The sequence below is a fragment of the Suhomyces tanzawaensis genome, assembly GCF_001661415.1.
Source record: "Suhomyces tanzawaensis NRRL Y-17324 unplaced genomic scaffold CANTAscaffold_2, whole genome shotgun sequence".
Taxonomy (NCBI): Eukaryota; Fungi; Ascomycota; class Pichiomycetes; order Serinales; family Debaryomycetaceae; genus Suhomyces; species Suhomyces tanzawaensis.
In genome coordinates, this window is record NW_017963637.1 from 1067847 (window position 1) to 1086927 (window position 19081).

The 19081-nt window shown below is 40.9% G+C and overlaps 6 protein-coding genes across 6 annotated transcripts; 3 read left to right on the forward strand and 3 right to left on the reverse strand.

The window, feature by feature from the left end:
• Positions 1 to 61: 61 nt before the first annotated feature.
• Positions 62 to 2629, forward strand: MNN15 (putative alpha-1,3-mannosyltransferase; the record flags this gene model as incomplete). The annotated part of the gene is made up of 1 exon (XM_020206572.1): positions 62 to 2629. One exon carries the CDS (start codon positions 62 to 64, stop codon positions 2627 to 2629), a length of 2568 nt encoding a protein of 855 aa, XP_020066045.1.
• A 102-nt stretch (positions 2630 to 2731) lies between these two features.
• CANTADRAFT_48103 (uncharacterized protein) lies at positions 2732 to 3703 on the reverse strand (the record flags this gene model as incomplete). The annotated part of the gene is made up of 1 exon (XM_020209543.1): positions 2732 to 3703. One exon carries the CDS (start codon positions 3701 to 3703, stop codon positions 2732 to 2734), a length of 972 nt encoding a protein of 323 aa, XP_020066046.1.
• A 349-nt stretch (positions 3704 to 4052) lies between these two features.
• On the reverse strand, positions 4053 to 8056 carry RPM2 (ribonuclease P; the record flags this gene model as incomplete). Its single annotated transcript, XM_020211158.1, has 2 exons — positions 4053 to 7438; positions 7592 to 8056. 2 exons carry the CDS (start codon positions 8054 to 8056, stop codon positions 4097 to 4099), a joined length of 3807 nt encoding a protein of 1268 aa, XP_020066047.1. The 3' UTR covers positions 4053 to 4096.
• Positions 8057 to 8704: 648 nt separating this feature from the next.
• On the reverse strand, positions 8705 to 10756 carry CANTADRAFT_88824 (SCF ubiquitin ligase complex subunit; the record flags this gene model as incomplete). Its single annotated transcript, XM_020211500.1, has 2 exons — positions 8705 to 10687; positions 10718 to 10756. The coding sequence occupies 2 exons, from the start codon at positions 10754 to 10756 to the stop codon at positions 8705 to 8707; spliced, it is 2022 nt and encodes a 673-aa protein (XP_020066048.1).
• A 1975-nt stretch (positions 10757 to 12731) lies between these two features.
• CANTADRAFT_20481 (MFS transporter) lies at positions 12732 to 14390 on the forward strand (the record flags this gene model as incomplete). The annotated part of the gene is made up of 1 exon (XM_020206573.1): positions 12732 to 14390. One exon carries the CDS (start codon positions 12732 to 12734, stop codon positions 14388 to 14390), a length of 1659 nt encoding a protein of 552 aa, XP_020066049.1.
• Positions 14391 to 14939: 549 nt separating this feature from the next.
• CANTADRAFT_25263 (translation initiation factor 3 subunit) lies at positions 14940 to 19037 on the forward strand. Its single transcript, XM_020207368.1, has one exon. The coding sequence runs from the start codon at positions 15034 to 15036 to the stop codon at positions 18949 to 18951; it is 3918 nt and encodes a 1305-aa protein (XP_020066050.1). The 5' UTR covers positions 14940 to 15033; the 3' UTR covers positions 18952 to 19037.
• The last annotated feature ends 44 nt before the right edge of the window (positions 19038 to 19081 follow it).

The following is a 19081-nucleotide window of genomic DNA, read 5'->3' on the forward strand; positions in this document are numbered from 1 at the left end:
TTCGTGCAGACTATTTTTCAGCACTCGTTTGATAGCATTCCCTACGGTAAATCAATCCTGGATGAGGTTCTCATTGAAGAGACTAACGTTGATCCTGGTGGCCACTGTTGTGGTGCTCATTCTATACTTGATATGCATAGTCAACTTTGACGATATGTCTGCCTTTTATCAAGACCTATTAATTCATGATCGGTACGATGATCGAAGTTTCAAAAATTCTGACTCTATAATACGTCAAGAGTTCCATTATTCAAATTACCTTTTCGAGGGATACGATAATTTCACAGCGCTTTATGACAATGACATTGAGCGAGTCCAGTCATTACCATTGAACGAGAAATGCAAGGCTTTCTTTGACCAGCATGAACTTTATAATCCAGAGTGGGCTATAGACCTGTGGAGGGGAGACATAAAATTTGAGAAGAACATTAATCATAAAAAGATGTTCTTCAAAAGTAGGAGCGACATCTTGAAAGAACAGAAGTCGGCTAAGGGCGAAAGCGATGAAATAACTAGGATTGACAATAACACTATAAATGAAGAGTTCAAGAACAGTTACAAAGCATCAAAAATTGCAGAGCAAGGAATGGCAGATACCATCACATTGATGCGTCTTTATGGCAAGTGTTTCGTGAACAATGAGAATCATGAAATGAATGACATCTACCAAAAGTATTCAAATAAACTATTTCCATTCTTAAACACTCATGCCTTGCCTACCTTTGAGAGGCTTACACAACAGGGTGACAGATTGTTTGGGGACAACATACTCCCAGTATTCCATACAGATAACCAATTCACTGGACAAACTGTTCTGTACGACCCGGGTCATGATAATCTCATTGACTTTCTTCACAAGAATACTTCTGGAAAAGGCATTGTCATATCTGCTGCTAATAAGCATGTCCGTGACTTGATTAAGCTAATCAGGGTACTTAGGGCCCTTAATAACCGTTTACCAATCCAAATTGTTTACAATGGTGATATCAATACCAAGTCCCGGAGAATCATCGAATTAGTGGCAACCAGGGATATTGATTTCCTATTGAATCCGGGTATGGCTTCGGAGCATCTTGATGTTTTGCCTGAATTAAAATTGTTAGAACAATACAAAGATTATGGTTCTGAATTTCCGCCACAAGATATTTGGTTGGTCAATATCAAGTTCAGCATCGAGAAACAAGAAAAGCAAAGTTTCCCCAAATATTCTAATAAATTGTTAGCCTTGTTAATGAGCTCATTTGAGGAAGTGGTTTTGCTAGATGCTGACACAGTACCCCTAGTTCCAATTATAGAATTTTTTGAGTCAGATGAGTATAAAAAGTCAGGAACATTTTTCTTCAAGGACAGATCTTTGAGAGATCATAATGATTATATTGAAACAAATTACTTTTCCAAATTGTTTCCAATCAACGAAAAGTCTATGGATACCTTATTTAATATTCCATTGGTTACAAATAAGACTATGAGCAATAAGTACATGACTGGATGGAGACACTTCCAAGAAGCTGGTGTGGTAGCACTACAAAAGAAAGATCATTTTTTGCCAATATTGATGACTTTGCCCCTTAGCTACTGGCGAGATCCAGCTAGATCATCTATATGGGGAGATAAGGAGATGTATTGGTTGGGCTTCGCCATGTCTGGGGATGAAAGCTACGAGTTTAATGAGTACTCTGCTGCAAGTGTTGGTGAATTAACCAAAAATAGTACCTATGCATTCTACCCAAACACCACCTCTCAAGAGTTATGCTCGACACATCCTGGCCATGTCGATAAGAATGGAAAGCTCTTGTGGATTAATTCCGGATTCAGTTTTTGCAAAAAGAATGGTTCTTTCAGAGACAGACTCAATTTTCCATTTTCAATTTTTGAAGCAGAGGAATTGAATCAGAAATATTCTAAACCTCTTCAAATCAGAGCTGCGATTATTCCTCCAGATTTGCCTAATTTAAGGGAACCGTTCAACCCTATTGATGACACACCGGAATTAGATTTTATGGAATCTTGGACTCATCGGCACAAAGACATGGATGAGTTAGACAACCGAAGAATTGAAGATTATGGTCCACAAAAGGGTTGGATGCATAATCCAAATTGCCAAGGGTATTTCTATTGTGCATACAACCAAATTGCCACTTATAATCTTACTAATGGAAATGGGCTTGACGAAGGCCATGTGTTTGAGTTTGATGAAGAATCTACCAAGTTATTTGATTACTTAGGTAAGATTTGGATTACAGGAAATGTTAGAACAGAACCTAGAGCAAGACCTGTGAAGCCAACGCCTCAGTCAACTGTTCAAATAACATCGATTGATACCTCCAAACAAGCTGAACTGTCATCTACTCAACATGCTCTGATTCAAGATTCTCCATTCACCCAACAATCTCAGCGCATGCCAGATATTCCGGAAGTTGTTCAGCAAGAACCCGCAGAAGACATATCCTCTGAAGAGGAAAGTTCTAGCCTCATGAATAAACTTACCAACGTTCTAGACAAATCCAAAATTCCCAAAGAACAACAACTTTCAGAAAGCGGGAACGAATTCCTTGGGATGATCCTCGCCGATTTGGTTGTTTCGCCGGCGCGGAGCCAACAATATGCAACTGAGGAGCAGGAATGGTAAGGCAAATTTAGTTCTATGGGCATAATATATTTATTCAAGATCAAAAGTATGGAACTCATATAAAACAACTAAGCATCTTTTGCAAAAACAACAACCTCCTGCTTAAGCTTTTTTAACAGGAACGACTACTGCATGAGTGGCCATTGGTCTGACAAACTTTCCTTCCTTTTTAGGCGATATCTCTTCAGCTTTGTCCACAACCCCTTCAATAAATTCCTTGACCTGAATCTTTTCCTTCTCACTCAAAGAAGTAATGTAGGATCTGGTCTTCCAGTATTCATAAATACTATCTCTATCGATCAAATACTCATAGGCGTAAAAGAGCTCTCCTGAGATTGGATCGAAATATTCACGGTCCAGCTCCAAAGCTCCTCTCCATTTTCCATGACGATACTGTGGAACACCGACGTCATAAGAGTAGATCTTCTTGCTAATCTCATTACTCCAAGGAGCCTTATTAAAATAATCAAGAAATACATCCTCAGGATTTAAGTTCTGGTCCAACTTGCTCTTGTCTAAAAGTCCACTCTGCTGTTCGATGTATGTAACATTTTTAGTCTTGCTATTCTGGCTTGGGCTTGGGTAGTCAAAATTCCAGATCAAGCCTAAAGTACCATTGGGCTTCAATACCCGGTTTATCTCTTTCAAACTTTCTTGGTCCGAAAACCAATGGAACCCTTGAGCGATAAGCACTGAATCCACCGAGCTGTCTGCCAATGGGAGCTCGTACGAAGATGCATTGTGTATATTTGTGGGCCTTATTTTGGGGAAATTGGTCTTGAATGACTTTAACATTCCTGAACTTGGCTCCACGATTATCAAGTTGTCCGATTCATTACCCCATCCATTATCAACCAAGTTTCTTGTAAATTTACCAGTTCCTGCTGCTAACTCAAGAATGACTTTGCTTGTATCCATCTTGTACGTGTTTGATTGAGGGACTTTGGTGGCCAATCCTAACTCTGCCAAAAAAGGGTCCACAAAAGACTTCGCAAATGATGGCCTGTACTGGTCATAGTCCTTATGATTCGAATTGAAAGAGTTGATTGCTGTGGAGTTCGCTTGTTTGGACATTTTGGAAGAAGGGTGTGATAAGAACCTAATACTCCGGTGCACGGAGCGCTTGAAATAAATGCGGGGAGTTCTAAGTACAGACCCCCACGATCGGTTCCGGAGGAGGTTAAAGGTAAGTTCCATTCTCGTGGTACAAAGAGATTTGTAATAAAGCCCGATAGACTACCTTCTCGTTGAGAAGCAATTAAAGCGAGTGGCTTTTCAGTATAGGGTAAACCGTACTGATCAAGATAGTTTTTTGTTCAATTTCGCAAGGGTCAGACATAAACGGGAAGTTAGGACGAGGTAATAATGGGAGTTTCTACATCTCGAAGATCAGACATATGCTACTTTCTACGTTCAATCTATGATATCATGTAATCATTAGCCTACCCTATAAATAACCCACAAGAGCTAATGTAACTCTTTGATAAAATCTTCCTCAGTAAAACAAGGAAGATCAAGACCAGAACTTTCACAATATTTTTCAATAGTGTGTAAGTTGATAGGATCCTGCAAATATGTGAAACTCTTCTTTAATAAGTCCAACAATAAAATCCTATCATCCTCGGCTACGAGTCTGATCTCCATGAAGTAAAAATTTAACACACTTGCAAAGCTTGAATTATGAACAAGCTTTGACAATAAAATATTCAATGTTTCTCTAGATTTGTTTATGGTGAGAATTCTAATAACCTTGAGAAGTTGCTTAACATCTAATGCACGGTATGAAATTAGCTTGAAAAATCTTAAAGCTCTCTGGAAGGTTTGGTTAGAGATTCTCTGGTCGGTTGTAGCTTGAGCTGAAGCCTGAAGTAGGTTGTCCAATATACTGTCAACCAAACGATTTTTGGTCACTTTATTGACTATCAATCCATCGTTTGCCTTAAACACCTCAGCCATATTCTTGATGTCGTCACTTATCAACAACTTCATTGCAAGTTCATTGATTGAACCAGCTTCAATACCCTCTCCCACGCTTTCAACCTTTTCCGACTGCAATGAGTTAACTAACTTTGCATTTAAAAAAAGTTCTTTTGTTTGCTGACTAGCATTAGAGAGTTCAGAAAACTTCGATAAAACGACCTCAATATTTTCTTTTCCTCCTAATTTCATGTAGTAGGTGATTAGCAAACCCACCAACTCTGGTGATTTTCTTAGAATATTGATATCCATGAAGTTGTTTTTGAAAACGGACATGAACTTTTGCAAGTTACCAGAATTTAAATAAGCCTCTAATACAGCAACAGTCACTTGGAAGCCCTGATCATCAGGGGTGTTTCTGGTTTCCATAAGCTTGAATGTTTCGATCAACTGAATGCACTCATCAAACTCACCTTGTTTCACCAAGAGCTTCAAGTATTCAGCAACCCAGCGTCCATTTTCTCCCTCCGAATACATATGATGGAATAAACCAACCTTTGAGAACAAGCTTTTCAAATAAACGTTCTTGGAGCTAGAAACGGCGGAAATCAATGAACTCAAGACTGAATCCATTGAATCCAGTTCTTTGAACAATGATGCTTCCTTAATCAAAGATTCTGTAACCTTGATATTAATCTTGTCGTCCTTGAAATTAATCAATGTGCTAATATGCTGAACTTTTGATTCAGTATCAATTCTCAGCTCCCAAATTCTACCAATCAATTCGGAAATCTTTATGGGTGATGAATAAGCAGTCAATTCTGAAAGAAATTTATAATTGAGAACAATCTCCCAAGTACCTGAGTTAAATGTCAAACCCTTTCTGAATGACTTTATGAAATTGTCTATACCAACATCGTAATTGACGTTAAGTAGGTAAGACAAATTTAAGTCATATTTCATTGTATGCTCCAAGTTCTCTTCGGATATTTCATTCAACACTTCGACATCACACGCTTTGCATGCATCTATGATATTATCTGTCAATTTAATTTTTTCACTTTCCAAGGAGCTCATCAAATGCTTAAACTGCTGCAATAAATCAGCCTTGTGCTGAAGCATATCCTCAGCAAACTCAATATAAAGGTTATCAATGTCTTCAAATTGGTTGATTAACTTCGATTGAAATTCCAAAATCTGATTATAAGTTTTAGCGTCATTACCTCTGTATTGCATTAAGGTTTTAGAAATCATAATCAAACCAAAAATGTTATCACTTTGTAAATCAAATTTACCTACTGCATGTTGCACAATAGGGGACTCCAAAAATAACTTAATGTTGTATTCGTTGGTGTGTTCATTGACATTTGGGACCATCAAGAAGTTTACCGATTCAGATAAAAATTCATTTATCTCAATAGAGGAACTGTTGTAATAACTAGACTGGCATTCGAAAAGATTCCAAATAAGTCCAAAATAGTATTGGTTGAAAGGTTGATCATTGGCATTGTAAACAACTCCATTGTAAAGGTAACTCAAAAGCTTTTTAAAACCTATAATATCAAAAACCAAGTGATTTTTCAAAAGAATTTCCTTGATAACTTGGAATATCCTTTCATGATCTCCGACATCAATGCTTAATGATAGCACAGAATCTCTTGCATGCTGAGATACTTCTGATTCTTCAATCAAATTCATGGTGGAAGTTTCTTGATAATCTCTTCTAATCGCCATGTAGTTGTAAAGACTCCAAATGTTCTCATAAATGAATCTTTGTTCTTCGTCAAGTATTGAATTAGGCATCATTTGGTTCATGTTAGACTTCTTCATCAAGTTCGCATGGTACTTGTCAATGTACTTGACAATCATATCATTGTACAATGAGTTTGACAATTCAGGAAGATAGCCAATTCCGTTAAATTTTCTTAATAAACCATAGCCCTTATCCAAGTCCTCTTGGTTCTTATTAATGATTGCTGAGATGTATGAGGAAATTACCGCCGAAATTTGATTTTTCTTTGGTTTAATGTTGTTCTCAATCGAGTGCTTGTAGTCCATCAAGATATCATCCAAAAACTTTGATGCCAATACGAATTGGTCATTGTAGACTAACGATTCAATCAATTTTCCATACATCGAAAATTCATCATTAATTTTAAGTTCAGACTCTTTGTATTGTTCATAAACCGAAACAATGAACTTATAAGTCTTCTCGGAACTGCCTTCGAACATTCCAATTCTGGTAAAATGCTTGGTGAACTCGATCAAATTTTCAAGAAATCTTTGATTAGTTGCGCTGGCAGGCAAATAGACAAATGGCACTATTTGAGCTGAAATTGGTTTACCAACTAATTCTGGGTAAGAACGCAAAACCTCCAAAAGTTTTGGAATTATGCCTATCAAGTTTAACTGTTCCTTCTTTTGGATAGATTCAAATAATTCAATACCAATTTGTCCGAATTCTTTGGCCTTGTTAGAGTAGTTGCGATGAATGAAAATATTTGAGGAGGAGGATGATAACTTTGACACATTTATGCTGCCATCAAACAAGTTTGTCACAATGATGTTAAACGTTTCTGCATTAGGCTTCAAAGAGCTCTTCAAAATGTCTTGGTAAATTGTCAACAAGTTAGTTAACTTTGACTCGATAGACTCTGAGGTTAATTCTGAGTCCAAGGATCTCATTGAAATGGAATGCAAAATGACATTATAGAGCTCAATAGTTGGAAGTGTGATATCGTTTCTCTTTAGCGACTGATATAATGGATAAATCATATTCAACTGCTCTGGGCTGGAGCAGTTATTGTAAATGTCTAAGATACTGGAAATTTGAGTTTGAAAAAAGTTAGATTCAAATGTCTCTGATTCGGTTGACTCTAATTGAGCAACTGGCTGTATAAAATCGAAGTTGACGTCTTGCTGTTCGATATGCTGATGAATGGTCACTGCATCTTCCTGCTTGGCAGTGTACTGGTGCTGTTTAGGCTCAGGGCTATGATATATTATTTTTTGTTTTCCAATAGCCATTGAAGAAAAGTACCTGACTGGACAATCATGTTTTGGATTGAAGCTCCTGATTTTCGGGGTAATAACAGACATGGCGGACAAAAATTTCTTGGAGATGTTCTTAATTTGGGTGATGTTGTTGTAGATGTCTTGATTAATTCTCAGGATGAAAAATTGGGTGGCATAGTCAAAACAAGACCTCGAGTGGTCCTCATGAGTGATAATGAATGAAAGAAGGGTATCACCCAATGGTGCGGACTGGCCAGACTTCTTGCGCTCAGCATCATGGTTGTACACGGTGTAGTACAACCCATAATGGCCATTATCAATGGTTAAGTAGTTTTGCGAGGCACTGGAAGGGTTTGGGTTGGTCCATCTCTTGTTCTGGAACCATCTGTAATTTATCAACGAATTGTTGTTGAGGTATGGATGAGAGCTCTGGAAGAACTGCAACCTATCGTGAGGCGAGCACTTGGAGCACTTGATGAAGTTGGAGAACACCATGTTGAGAGGATGCTACTTCGGGGGGAGGAGCCAACAGTTCTGCGGCAGTTATTGTTGAGTCACCGATGCAAAGAGGTATGGTTGGGCAGTTAGCCTGCGATGGTGATCTGGAATGAAAAATCAGCAAGCGGAGACTGCCGTGGTATAATAAACGAAGGAGCAATGCAAGCAACCCAAGGGGTAGTGGATAAATTAGGGAAGTAGGTCGGTTGAACTATATGTTAGATTAACTGGCAAATTTTTGAGGGTGCAAAGTTTACAGGTTCCGAACGGATCCCAATGATTGGTGGGCGCGCACGCACGGACGTATTAGGCATGGAGCAGCGGAGGATCACGGAGCCCGCGCATGGGACCACTCGGATGTCCCTGCTACTACTAGTGAGTCATGTCTATTATTCTATATTCATTGCAGACAAGCAGTGAGTGGTGGGGCCAAACATAATAACGCCAATTCGTAACACACGAAGGTCTGTCCTCTGAGTTGTGTTATTGCAGCAGCTGAGCTGGAGCTTGAATGATTGCACTAAGCGAGGCGTTGTCGCATCCATGTTATTGTCTCGCAGGTATAGCGCCGTTCGGGGCGGTTTTGCCACCCAGCAAGCCGCGGGTATAGCCCCAGGCATGGCTACCAACCGTGCCTAGGCGGTTCTATTGCTCTATCAATGATAGTTCTAGGATTCTCCGCAACTCGTCATCCTCGTCTACCAGTGCTCCCTCTGTTGCTGGCGCCAAATCTGACTCCGGGTCCGGATCTCGCACTTGTGCCACGTGAATTTCTTCCTTCTGAGCGAGCTTGGAGAGTTCTAGCACCCGCGCAAGCTCTTCGTCTTCGTCGATGGGTGGGGCCTGGCTCTGACTCATGGCTAGAGCAATGGAAAGCTCGTCCTCCTCGTCGAACAGCCCATTGTATTTTTCAAACATTTTTTGTCTCTCGCTCTCCAAGTACACCTGGGTGTCGTAGTCATCAATCTGGTCTCGGATCTTCTTTTTGGACTCGTGCTTGTTGAGTACCCCAGAGTTGATTTTCTTTTTGTGGACTCCTGAAGTGCCCGAAGTGGTGGAGCTGTTGATGAGCTCGGTTTCTCCAAACTGGAAATATTGCACCGTGTCTCCGCATACAATTAATCCGTTGGTTTCTTTGGGAACATCGTTCAACAAGATGCGGTTCACTGGAATCAACTCGTTGTACATATGGGACATCTTCTTGGGGTACTTAACAGATGCTTCTTTGATAAACTCTCCTGTAAAAACATTGTGGAGGTTGGTAAACCCGTTGTAGCCTCCGATGGCCACTACTACCCCGTTCAATGCAATTGCGGTAATGGTTCCGAAGTTCTCGTTGCCAATGTAGTTGGAGAGGTCAGGCGAGTACTTGCTGAACTCGGGTGTTATCTTGCACTGAGGAATGATATGTTTGTCTGTAAAATCACGTATCTTCCAAGTAATCACACTCCCGTCACTGAGGGCATTGGCGTAAAGGAGTTCATCCAGCCCCACAAGCTTGACATTCCGTGACGAATGTGAGCCTGTCTTATGACTGGGGCATGTCTGCATGCTGGATAATGTCACAAACATATCGTTGGGCAAGTCTAACTCTCTGCTTTTAATGGCAGTGGGTACTTTAAAGTTGAAAACTCTAATATGTGACCTGTAAGTAATTATGATGTTAGAATCTCCGAAATCGACATCCAAGTTATTCTTTGCATCAGGGCCAGGTGTTCCGTAAAAGTAGTTGGACGGAACAAAAGTATTGTCCGACAATTCAATTTCAAAGCCAAGTGGTATCTGGGCCAAGATCGTATGATTAGAAAAGTGTATAACGTAGACGTTAATCTGGGTATTAATTATGATAAAACTCTTGAAGTCTGACCTGATATTGATAATTGACTCATTCTCGAACTCGATGACCTTTACCAATACCTTGCTTAAATTCCACAATCTCAATTTACCATTCAATGTACCTGATATTATGTCGACCCTTTGCTTGTGTTTGTCAATATTGGTCAAGGAGTTCAAGCATACAGCAGTCACTGGGCTTTTTATCGAATCAAGATCATCAATGAATGTCAGTTGTGAAGAACGATTGGCACCAGATGAGGTGGATGTTAAGAGGTTTTTCAAAACCACTTCACCATCTGCTCTCCCCATTAACAAGTAGTTCCAATTAATGTCGTAGCTGAAGATTTGCCCGAATACGTTGTTCCCACCAGGAATAAAGCTCTGGTTTCTCCCGTTCTTGAGATTACAAATGGCAATATTTCCGAATCTTGGGGAGAACGTCATAAGCTTTCCCCAGCCTTCGTTATTATTGAAATTAGAGACACACGTTGCCACGTTTCTGAACTCGTTGTTGATCAAAAGGTATGACTTATGAATCGCCACTGCTTTGTTCCACTTCTTGAGACACCTTAAACGATCGAAGTACTCCACCATCCACTGTCTTGAGTCAGTCAAGGTAGGAAAGCTCCTAGATGTGCCGAACTTCAAACTAAATGAGTTGAGCCATGTCTCCTTGTCGGACACAGCAAACCTCCACCGTTTGCACACCAATCTAATGGTATTCAACTGGATGGGATCAAGATTGGAAAAGATCTGGATGAGAATCTCCAAGGGAAGTTCGTGAATGTGAGTCTTGGGATCCAGTGACACCGGAACATCGACCTGTGAAAGAGTGTTCCCCAAGAGGTCTATCAGGGACATGGTGGTGGTGATATTCAAACGTGTGCTGCGCGTTGCCAGATACGGAATATGACTTTGATGAGACTGCATGTTTAGTGCACTCCGATCGGTCAGGGTAGTGGAAGGCAGTTTTGCGGCTTGGTTTGGGTAAAAGCCTACCTGAGGATGATCATCTTGCAATTGTGAAGGGAAAGAGCCTGGGAATTGCAAGTAAAGTTCTTTTTACATGTTTATTCGATTATCCCGTCAAGTTGAAGTTGTTCAACGAATTTTGTGAATTTTTCGATACATTTCGCAGAATTAAAACAATTTTGTAAAGTGTGATTAAAAGGAATTTTTAATGATCCAATACAAGAAGAACCAGATTTTCGAAATTACCTAAATTAAGCTCATAGAACTCTTCATCACCCGTTCTCGCGATTCTAGTGAACGAATTTTGACTAGATTTGCATTTATTTACCCTCAAAGACCGGAAGAGTGCCAATAATGATAGCTATTCTCCTTATTTATAAACTGAAGCTTACAATTCTTGTGCCAATTCGTCCAAAAACATAGTAATATAACATTTTTCAGCTGTCAGTCAAGTGCAACCATCACAACTCAAACCAAACGTGATTCATAGCAAGGAAGTTAGGTAGTGGAAATGTAGGAATTGCTTGCATGGAACTTTGATCTTCTGGTATCTTCAAAGATCTGGTTGGGCTCAATACGGCTACGAGGAAATATTGCCAAACTCAATTGAGTTTTATCGTATTAATTATTCTTCATTATTGCTCTAAATACAGCAATGATGCTAGCACAAGATCACCCTTACCATGAAATAATTGCATTACTGATATAATACGGTTCTCATCCACTGAAAACCGGATATGGCCATTTAACGAGAACAAGGAGAACTTGATCACTCCAAAAATAGCACGGCTCAGAAAACTGGATTCACTTCAATAGTCAAAAAAATGGACGCAAAAGCAGGAAAATTCAAACTCACAAAAACCACTACTGGAGAATTACTAAGTTCAAGCAACTTGATCATACTAAACCAGGGTCCAATTGCATTAAAAAAGCCAACTAAGAATCATAACCAAGCTTTCGATTAGTCATGTATGTATTCACCCAATCGTGGTATTGAATCAGCCACTTGCTTCTTGTTTTACCTACGAGCACAAGTGCAGACACGAACGTTCCAGAAATCCAACGATAACGTTACGGAACTACACGGAGAGAATTTCCGCCGGAAGCATTCACAGCCGTCTATTATTGCACTTGCACCCTTTTATGTGCGATGTGCAGTACCCGCCACGGTGCTAACCCTACCCGCATCCGCGCACATGGATTAACACCGCCTCTGGTCCGTCGCAATATACAGCCGTCCCTAGACTAAACCCGTACCATCCGTAGTCCACCAATTGCCACTGAGTTTTAAACTTTGGGCCGCTGACTCATTCTACGGCTGCTGAGTCTAAAGGGTCTAAGCCACAGTTTTAGCTCGTTTGCCCCCCGCCCGCCCCCTCCTCGATTAAGGTTCTGCTGGTAGCTCCAGTCCAGTGTAGGGGCACTTCCCTGATAATTAATAATCAGTGATTCACCCCCGGAAACGGTTAGAGATCTAATCTAACGCATTGCCGCAGCAATTTCGCACGTTCTGTCGCAGTGATACCGACCGGATTTACCCTCGAATATCTGCCCGGTACTCGCCTAGGTACATTGTCCTGCTGGTGTAGTTCAGCCTTTCGTCCATTTTGGGTTTCGTTTGATTCGTAACCGCTTGCTTGGCCGTAAATGTTGCATTTTATAATTCTACTTGCCTATAGTAATTAGTAATGTTACAAGCCTCACACCTCATCTCTGGTTTGTGCCTTTGCAAACTAGCTTTGTGGTGATGACTTAATCTGGTGAATTTGTAATCTTGCCTCTACTTATCTTGGATTTGCAATTGGTATAAAGGTAGCCCCATTCACCTTCATATTCTTGTCAACTACAACAAATTATCTTAAGCATGCATTATCGTTTTATAAGAGATAGTTTTTTCGGCCGGATGGTCTATCATTTATCTGGCAAGAAAGTCTTCACTCACAAAGAAGAAGCTGCCGACTACGTTCCCGCTGAGAAGTACCTTCCAGACTACAAGGCTCCAAGCAAGGAACTTACAGAGGATTCAGATGTTGCTGCCGGTGAAACGGAAGCAAAAGAATTGGATGCCACTTCTGCCGCTTCTAGCGAAACCGTTGCAAAAGACACAAATATCTACGTTGACTGGGACGGCGAAGATGACCCTGAAAACCCTCAGAACTGGCCCTTCATCCAAAAGGCGTTCTTCATTTTTGAAATTGCATTCTTGACCACCTCTGTCTACATCGGCTCAGCTGTGTATACCCCGGGTATCGAGGAAATTATGGAGGAGTTCCAAATCAGTCAGACCTTGGCCGCTTTACCATTGTCCATGTTCGTCATTGGTTATGGTATTGGCCCAATGGTTTTCTCCCCCATGTCTGAAAACGCTATTTTTGGTAGAACTTCTATTTATGTGGTGACGTTATTCATCTTCTTCATTTTACAAATCCCAACTGCATTGGCAAAGAACATTGCCTCCTTGAGTGTTTTGAGACTTCTCGGTGGTGTCTTTGCTTCTCCTGCTTTGGCCACTGGTGGTGCTTCCGTTGTTGATGTGTTGGCTATGCCTTATGCTCCTATCGGTATTGCTTCCTGGGCAATGGCTGCAGTCTGTGGACCTTCTCTCGGTCCTTTGGTTGGTTCAGTGTTAACTGTCAAGGGTGGATGGAGATGGACTTTCTGGTTCATGGCTATCATTAGTGGTACTTCATTTATTACTCTTCTCTTCTTCTTGCCTGAATCTTATTCCAAGACTCTTCTCTTGAGGAAAGCCAAGAGATTGAGAGCAAAGACTGGCAACATGAATATTACTACCGAAGACGAAGTTGCTAATTCTAAGCTGACTGTTCGTGAAATTGCTATTGAAACGTTGTGGAGACCAATTGAAATCTCTATCGCCGAGCCTGTGGTGTTGATGATCAACATGTACATTGCCTTGGTGTATTCCATTTTGTACCTTTGGTTCGAGGCTTACCCAATTGCGTACCTTGGTGTCTATGGATTTACTTTGGTCGAGATGGGTGTTTCTTACGTTTCCATTATCGTCGGTATTGGAATTGGTTGTATTATTTATTTATTGTGGGTCAGAAAAGCTTTCACTGCAAAATTGTTGGCAGGTGAAATGGTTGTTCCCGAAGTATTCATTCCAGTTGCTATTATTGGTGGTACTCTTATGCCAATTGGAACCTTCATTTTCGGATGGACTGTTGCAAAGGATCTCCACTGGATTGGATCTTTGATCGGTGCCGCTATTTTCGCAGCCGGTGCTTTCCTCATTTTCCAAACTTTGTTCAATTATTTGGGTATGTCCTTCTACAGATACTTGGCCTCAGTGTTTGCTGGTAATGATTTGTTCAGATCTGTTATTGCTGGTGTCTTCCCATTATTTGGACATGCCTTATTCAATAACTTGAAAACTGATAGATTCGCAGTTGGTTGGGGATCTTCCATTTTGGGTTTCCTCACACTTGCTATGTTGGCAATTCCAATCCTATTCTACCTCAATGGTCCTAAGTTGAGAGCTAGATCCAAATGGGCTAATTAGATACGATATCCATTCAATCACAATAGTGGCTGCTGGCTCTATTTCTGTACATAGAGAGTAGATTAATAATTAATAAATATTTATGAGAGGAACTGGCAATCGTAGGTGGGTAAACCCTTTACTAGGTGAGAGTGGCATGGTGAGTGGTATGGAGAGTGGCATTGATTTTGTTTCTAGTGCTGGGATCTCAACAACAACTTGGCTGCTGAGTGCAGTTACCATTGAATTCACCGACGAGCTGGTGGTAAAAGTCGATCATTGCTGTACCCTCTAATCCATCACTCCTTACACAAATTCAGCCCAATCTGAATCGATTTTGACATTAGCCCTCTTTACGTAATCTAAACCCAACCATGTATTATTTCCAGATATTGGTCGCATTGAGGTTCCACCCATGACATCACTTCTGTCTACCCCATATTTCAATAAACGGGACTGGCAATCATCTGACCGACAGACCGAACAGAAATGCAAAGGATGCTTTTAATGTTGGCCTGGCGTCAATGTTGGGTATACTACATATGACCCGCTTACGGCGGATAACACAAAACGTCGTTCGCCAACTGCGATCAATTCGTTCTCACTACCTCGCTCGAGGCCAAAAATGAAAAATTGTTGAAAAATTTACTACACGAACAAGCAAATGTCGGCACCAGAAACAAACGATGCCGTCCAGGCTGAAAGTAGGGAAATTACCTTGAAAATCCAGCTTCCAAAATGCTTATCCGAGTCACAGGAAGTCTTGGAGGTTCCTTCTACTACTAGTGAAACTTTGGCCGATCTTAAACAGGTGTTACTTCTCTTACCTGCTACCAAGAACTTGACCAACTACAGTGTGCTGTTACGTGGTGTCAATATCACCGAGCAGTTTGATGAAATCTCTCCATACTCGGAGATTCTCGAAACCTTGGGCTTGGAGGGTGAAGTGACGGAATTACACTTGGTTATCAAAGAAGTAGCCTACAACTTGGCTGGTGTTTTTGAACAAATTACTAGATTCAGAGAAGTGATTGGTTTGCACTACATTGACAAAATCTCCCAAGATTTTGGTGTTTCCAGTGGTGTCACCAAGTTCAATGATCTCGGCTTGACCGATTTGAAGGTCCCAGAACCAAAAGAAGAACAGGAACCAAAAGAAGAAGAAGAACAGAAGGAAAACAGTGCCGAATCTGAAGAAAAGGCGGAAGAATCCAAAATCTCCGAGGAGGACTTGCAAAAAATCGTTGAAACCACCAAGACTATTACTGAACATGATTCCTCCATTTCCAAATTTGCTGAGTTCAACAGCTTGCGTGACCAATTAAAGATTCCTGTTAAGTCTTTGACTGTTTCCCAATGGTCTCCAGTCCCAGCATTCCGTAAGACCAAGGGTGACTTATTGTACTTGACATTGCAAACCTTAGAAAGTGAGACCTTCAACATCACTTGTTCGTACTCGGGATTTTTTGTCAACCAATCCTCTACCGCAAACTTTAATGCTGACATGAAGGTGAATGAAAAGGGTAAGTTCTCCAAGAGCTATTTGTTATACAACTTGGTAGACTCTTTATCTCCATCGTTTTCTAAAACTATCAAGGAAAATGAAATTACATTGTCAACTTCAACTGAGCACCCTGAGACTTACTTGTTGCCAAACAATTCATTCTTAGCATCCCCATGGTTGGTAAATGCTGACAAGGTTAAGATCCACCCAGACTTATCCAGATTCCAATTGCCTGTTTTAAACAACGGTGTCGATGGCTCAGAAATCATAAAGGAATGGAATGAAGATATTCAAGCTATCAGGGAATTGCCAAACTCCAATATCCAAGAACGTATCCTCAAGGAGAAGTTGATCCACAAGACTTTAGCTGATTTCACCAAGTTTGCCAGCGAAACCGCAATCAACATTATTAAGGGTAACTTAACCCCAATGAACCCAAATGAAGAGCCAGATAAGCAAATTTACTTGAAGAATGGTATTTTCTACACCTCTGGTGCCACTACTGTTGACTTGTTTGACACAACCGGCGGTGCTGAGGCTTCTAGATATGCTTCAAGTAAGGATTTGGCTTCCATTAAGGTGTTGAACAGAGTTGATGCCAGCGGTATCTACAGCTTGGTTACCTGTATCGTTGATTTCATGGGTAAGAGAGTTGTTTGTCAAGCTCCTGTACCAGGTATTTTCAACCAAACTTCTGAAACTGAAGTTGATGAAAAGGTTGTCTATGGTTTATCCAGTGACAACTCCTCCATCTTGAGGGATGAATCATTCACTGAGCCTTTGAAGCAAGTTGCCGAGACTTTCCATTTGAAGCCCCACACCGTCGAATTGAGCGAGGAGATCAAATCCGACGGAGAGCTCGTTGTTTCCAAGGATACTAAGGGTGTTAGAGGTTCTGATGGTCGTAAATACATTATGGATTTATACAGAACCAGTCCTCGTGATATTGAATTTATTGAAGCACACTACGATAGTGCTAAGGTAGACTCGTACCCACATGGTGAGGCTCTTATCAGACACGAAGCCGTCGCCGAATACTGGAAGAGGGAAATTTCTACCTACATTAAGGAAGAGAATGCCAAGCTTGAAAAGGAGGGTAAGTCTGATGAAGAAAAGGCCCAGATTGTTTTGCCAACCGACAAGGCTGTTTTCAACCCAGATGCCTTCTCAGGTATCAACGAGAAGAAGGAAGATCAAGATGAAGTTAGAGTTTTGTCGAAGTTTATCAAGGACACTTTAATCGAAGAATTCTTGACTGAGTTCCCTTCGCAGGTGGCTCCTTTCGACGGAAAGCACTTGAGTGAATCGTTACACAAGCAAGGTATCAACTTGAGATACTTGGGTTACCTTGCTGAACAAGCCTTGATCAAGAGGGACCAAGTGGTGAAGGAAGAAGAAAAGACTATCCAGCAAAACATCGAGCTTGCTGAACAAAGACAGAAGGAAGCCGATGAAGCAGCAAAGGTGGAGCAAGAGTCTAAGGACAAGGAAGAATCTAAGGACGATTCTAATGAAGAATCTAAGGACGAATCCAAGGAATCTTCTACAGAACCTGAACAAACTAAGGGAACCTTCCAACCAATCATTGCCAACTACACCACCCTTCACAGACTTGCTACTCAAGAAATGATTGCTAGAGCCGTCAAGCACTTGTTGCGTCAACTTTCCGTAGGTGTCCCCGAATTCTTGTTCCCTTCCTTTGTTGCTCATTTCCATAACTGTTTGTTAGGAAGCAACATCACCACCACTCCAGAAGTTGTCATTGACGAAACTGTCAAGAGCTTCATTGATGAGAATGCTTTGGAGTGGGTCAAGCTTACAAGCGAGGGTGTCTTTTTCTTGATTGAGAAGGAAGTTTACTCAAGATTCAGATACACTTTACCAAAGGAATGGAACCAGAAATTGATCCACCCTGTCCAGTTGATGAGAGAAATTGCCATCAAGTTTGGTATCCAATGGAAATCTCAAGATTATGTTTTCACTAAGGAAGAATTCGATCAAGTGAAGGACTCATTGGCAGTTGAAACACAAGTCATTGAGACCGCCAAGTCTAAGAAGAACAAGAAGAAATCTGCAAGTGCCTCTGTCGCTACCACAAAGGTCACTCCTCGTTCTTCTACTTTCGTTGCTGATGACATTGTTAACTTCCTCCCTCTTGTCAAGGACTCCGGTTACAAGTCTTCTCTTATTGACGAGATCTTCCAGAGTGCCAGAGCTCACATCTATCAAGGAGACAAGGAAACCGGAGCTTCTTTGCTCAATGAATTGATCAACATCCAAGAACAATTATACGGTATTGTCCATCCAGAAACTGCTAAGTTGTTCTCAATGATCTCTCAAGTGTATGCTGATATCGGTTTAGAGTACCAGGCCGCAGTTTTGGCTCGTAAGGCAATTATATTGGCCGAAAGAACTACTGGGTTTGACTCTTATGATACCATCTCTGCTTACATGAACTCAGGATTTTACGAGTCATCGAACTTGGAACTCGTCAACTCTTTGAAGTTGTACAAGCAAGCTATCAACGTTTGGTCAACTGTTTATGGAAGAGACCATCCTACTTTGGTTACTACATTGACCAACTTAGCCGAGAGCTTGACTAGAGTCAAGTTATACCCATCTGCTGCTAAGTTGTTCGAGGAGGCCTTAGGCTTGTCTATCAAGACCAACGGTCCCGTGTCTCAATTGACTGGTAGTATCTACTACAGTTTGGCATTGTTGTTGTTGAATTCTGGTAAGTTTAAGGAATCCTTGAATTTCTTCTCAATTGCTCAAGACATCTTTACCAAGGTTCTTGGACCAGACGACTTCTTATCCAGACAATCTTCTAAGTATTCCGGAAGCATCGCCAAGTATCTTGAATTCCTTGAAGCTCAAGAAAAGCAAAAGAAGCAACTTGCAAAGCAAGCTAAGAAGGCTCCAGTCCAAGCTCCAAAAGCCCCAGAATCAAAGAAGAAGACGAAGAATGGAAAGAAGTCTGCTATTCCAGACCCAGAGATCGCTTCTAAATCTGTTGAGGATATTTTGAAATTTATTGAGGGAGACCAACCAAAGAAGGCCAAGAAGTCTAAGAAGTGATGTATATATTTACTTTTATCTTGTATATACAAATGAGCTAGTCAAGCTAGCGAATGTCATAAGAAAGTAAACAGCAGCACACATGTAGCATGTACAGTTTGATAAAGGAGTAGTTCTCATCAATCAAGAT

What these genes read in the sequence shown, in the direction of transcription:
- CANTADRAFT_25263 (XM_020207368.1), top strand. Translation starts at nt 15,034, where the DNA reads ATGTCGGCACCAGAAACAAACGATGCCGTCCAGGCTGAAAGTAGGGAA.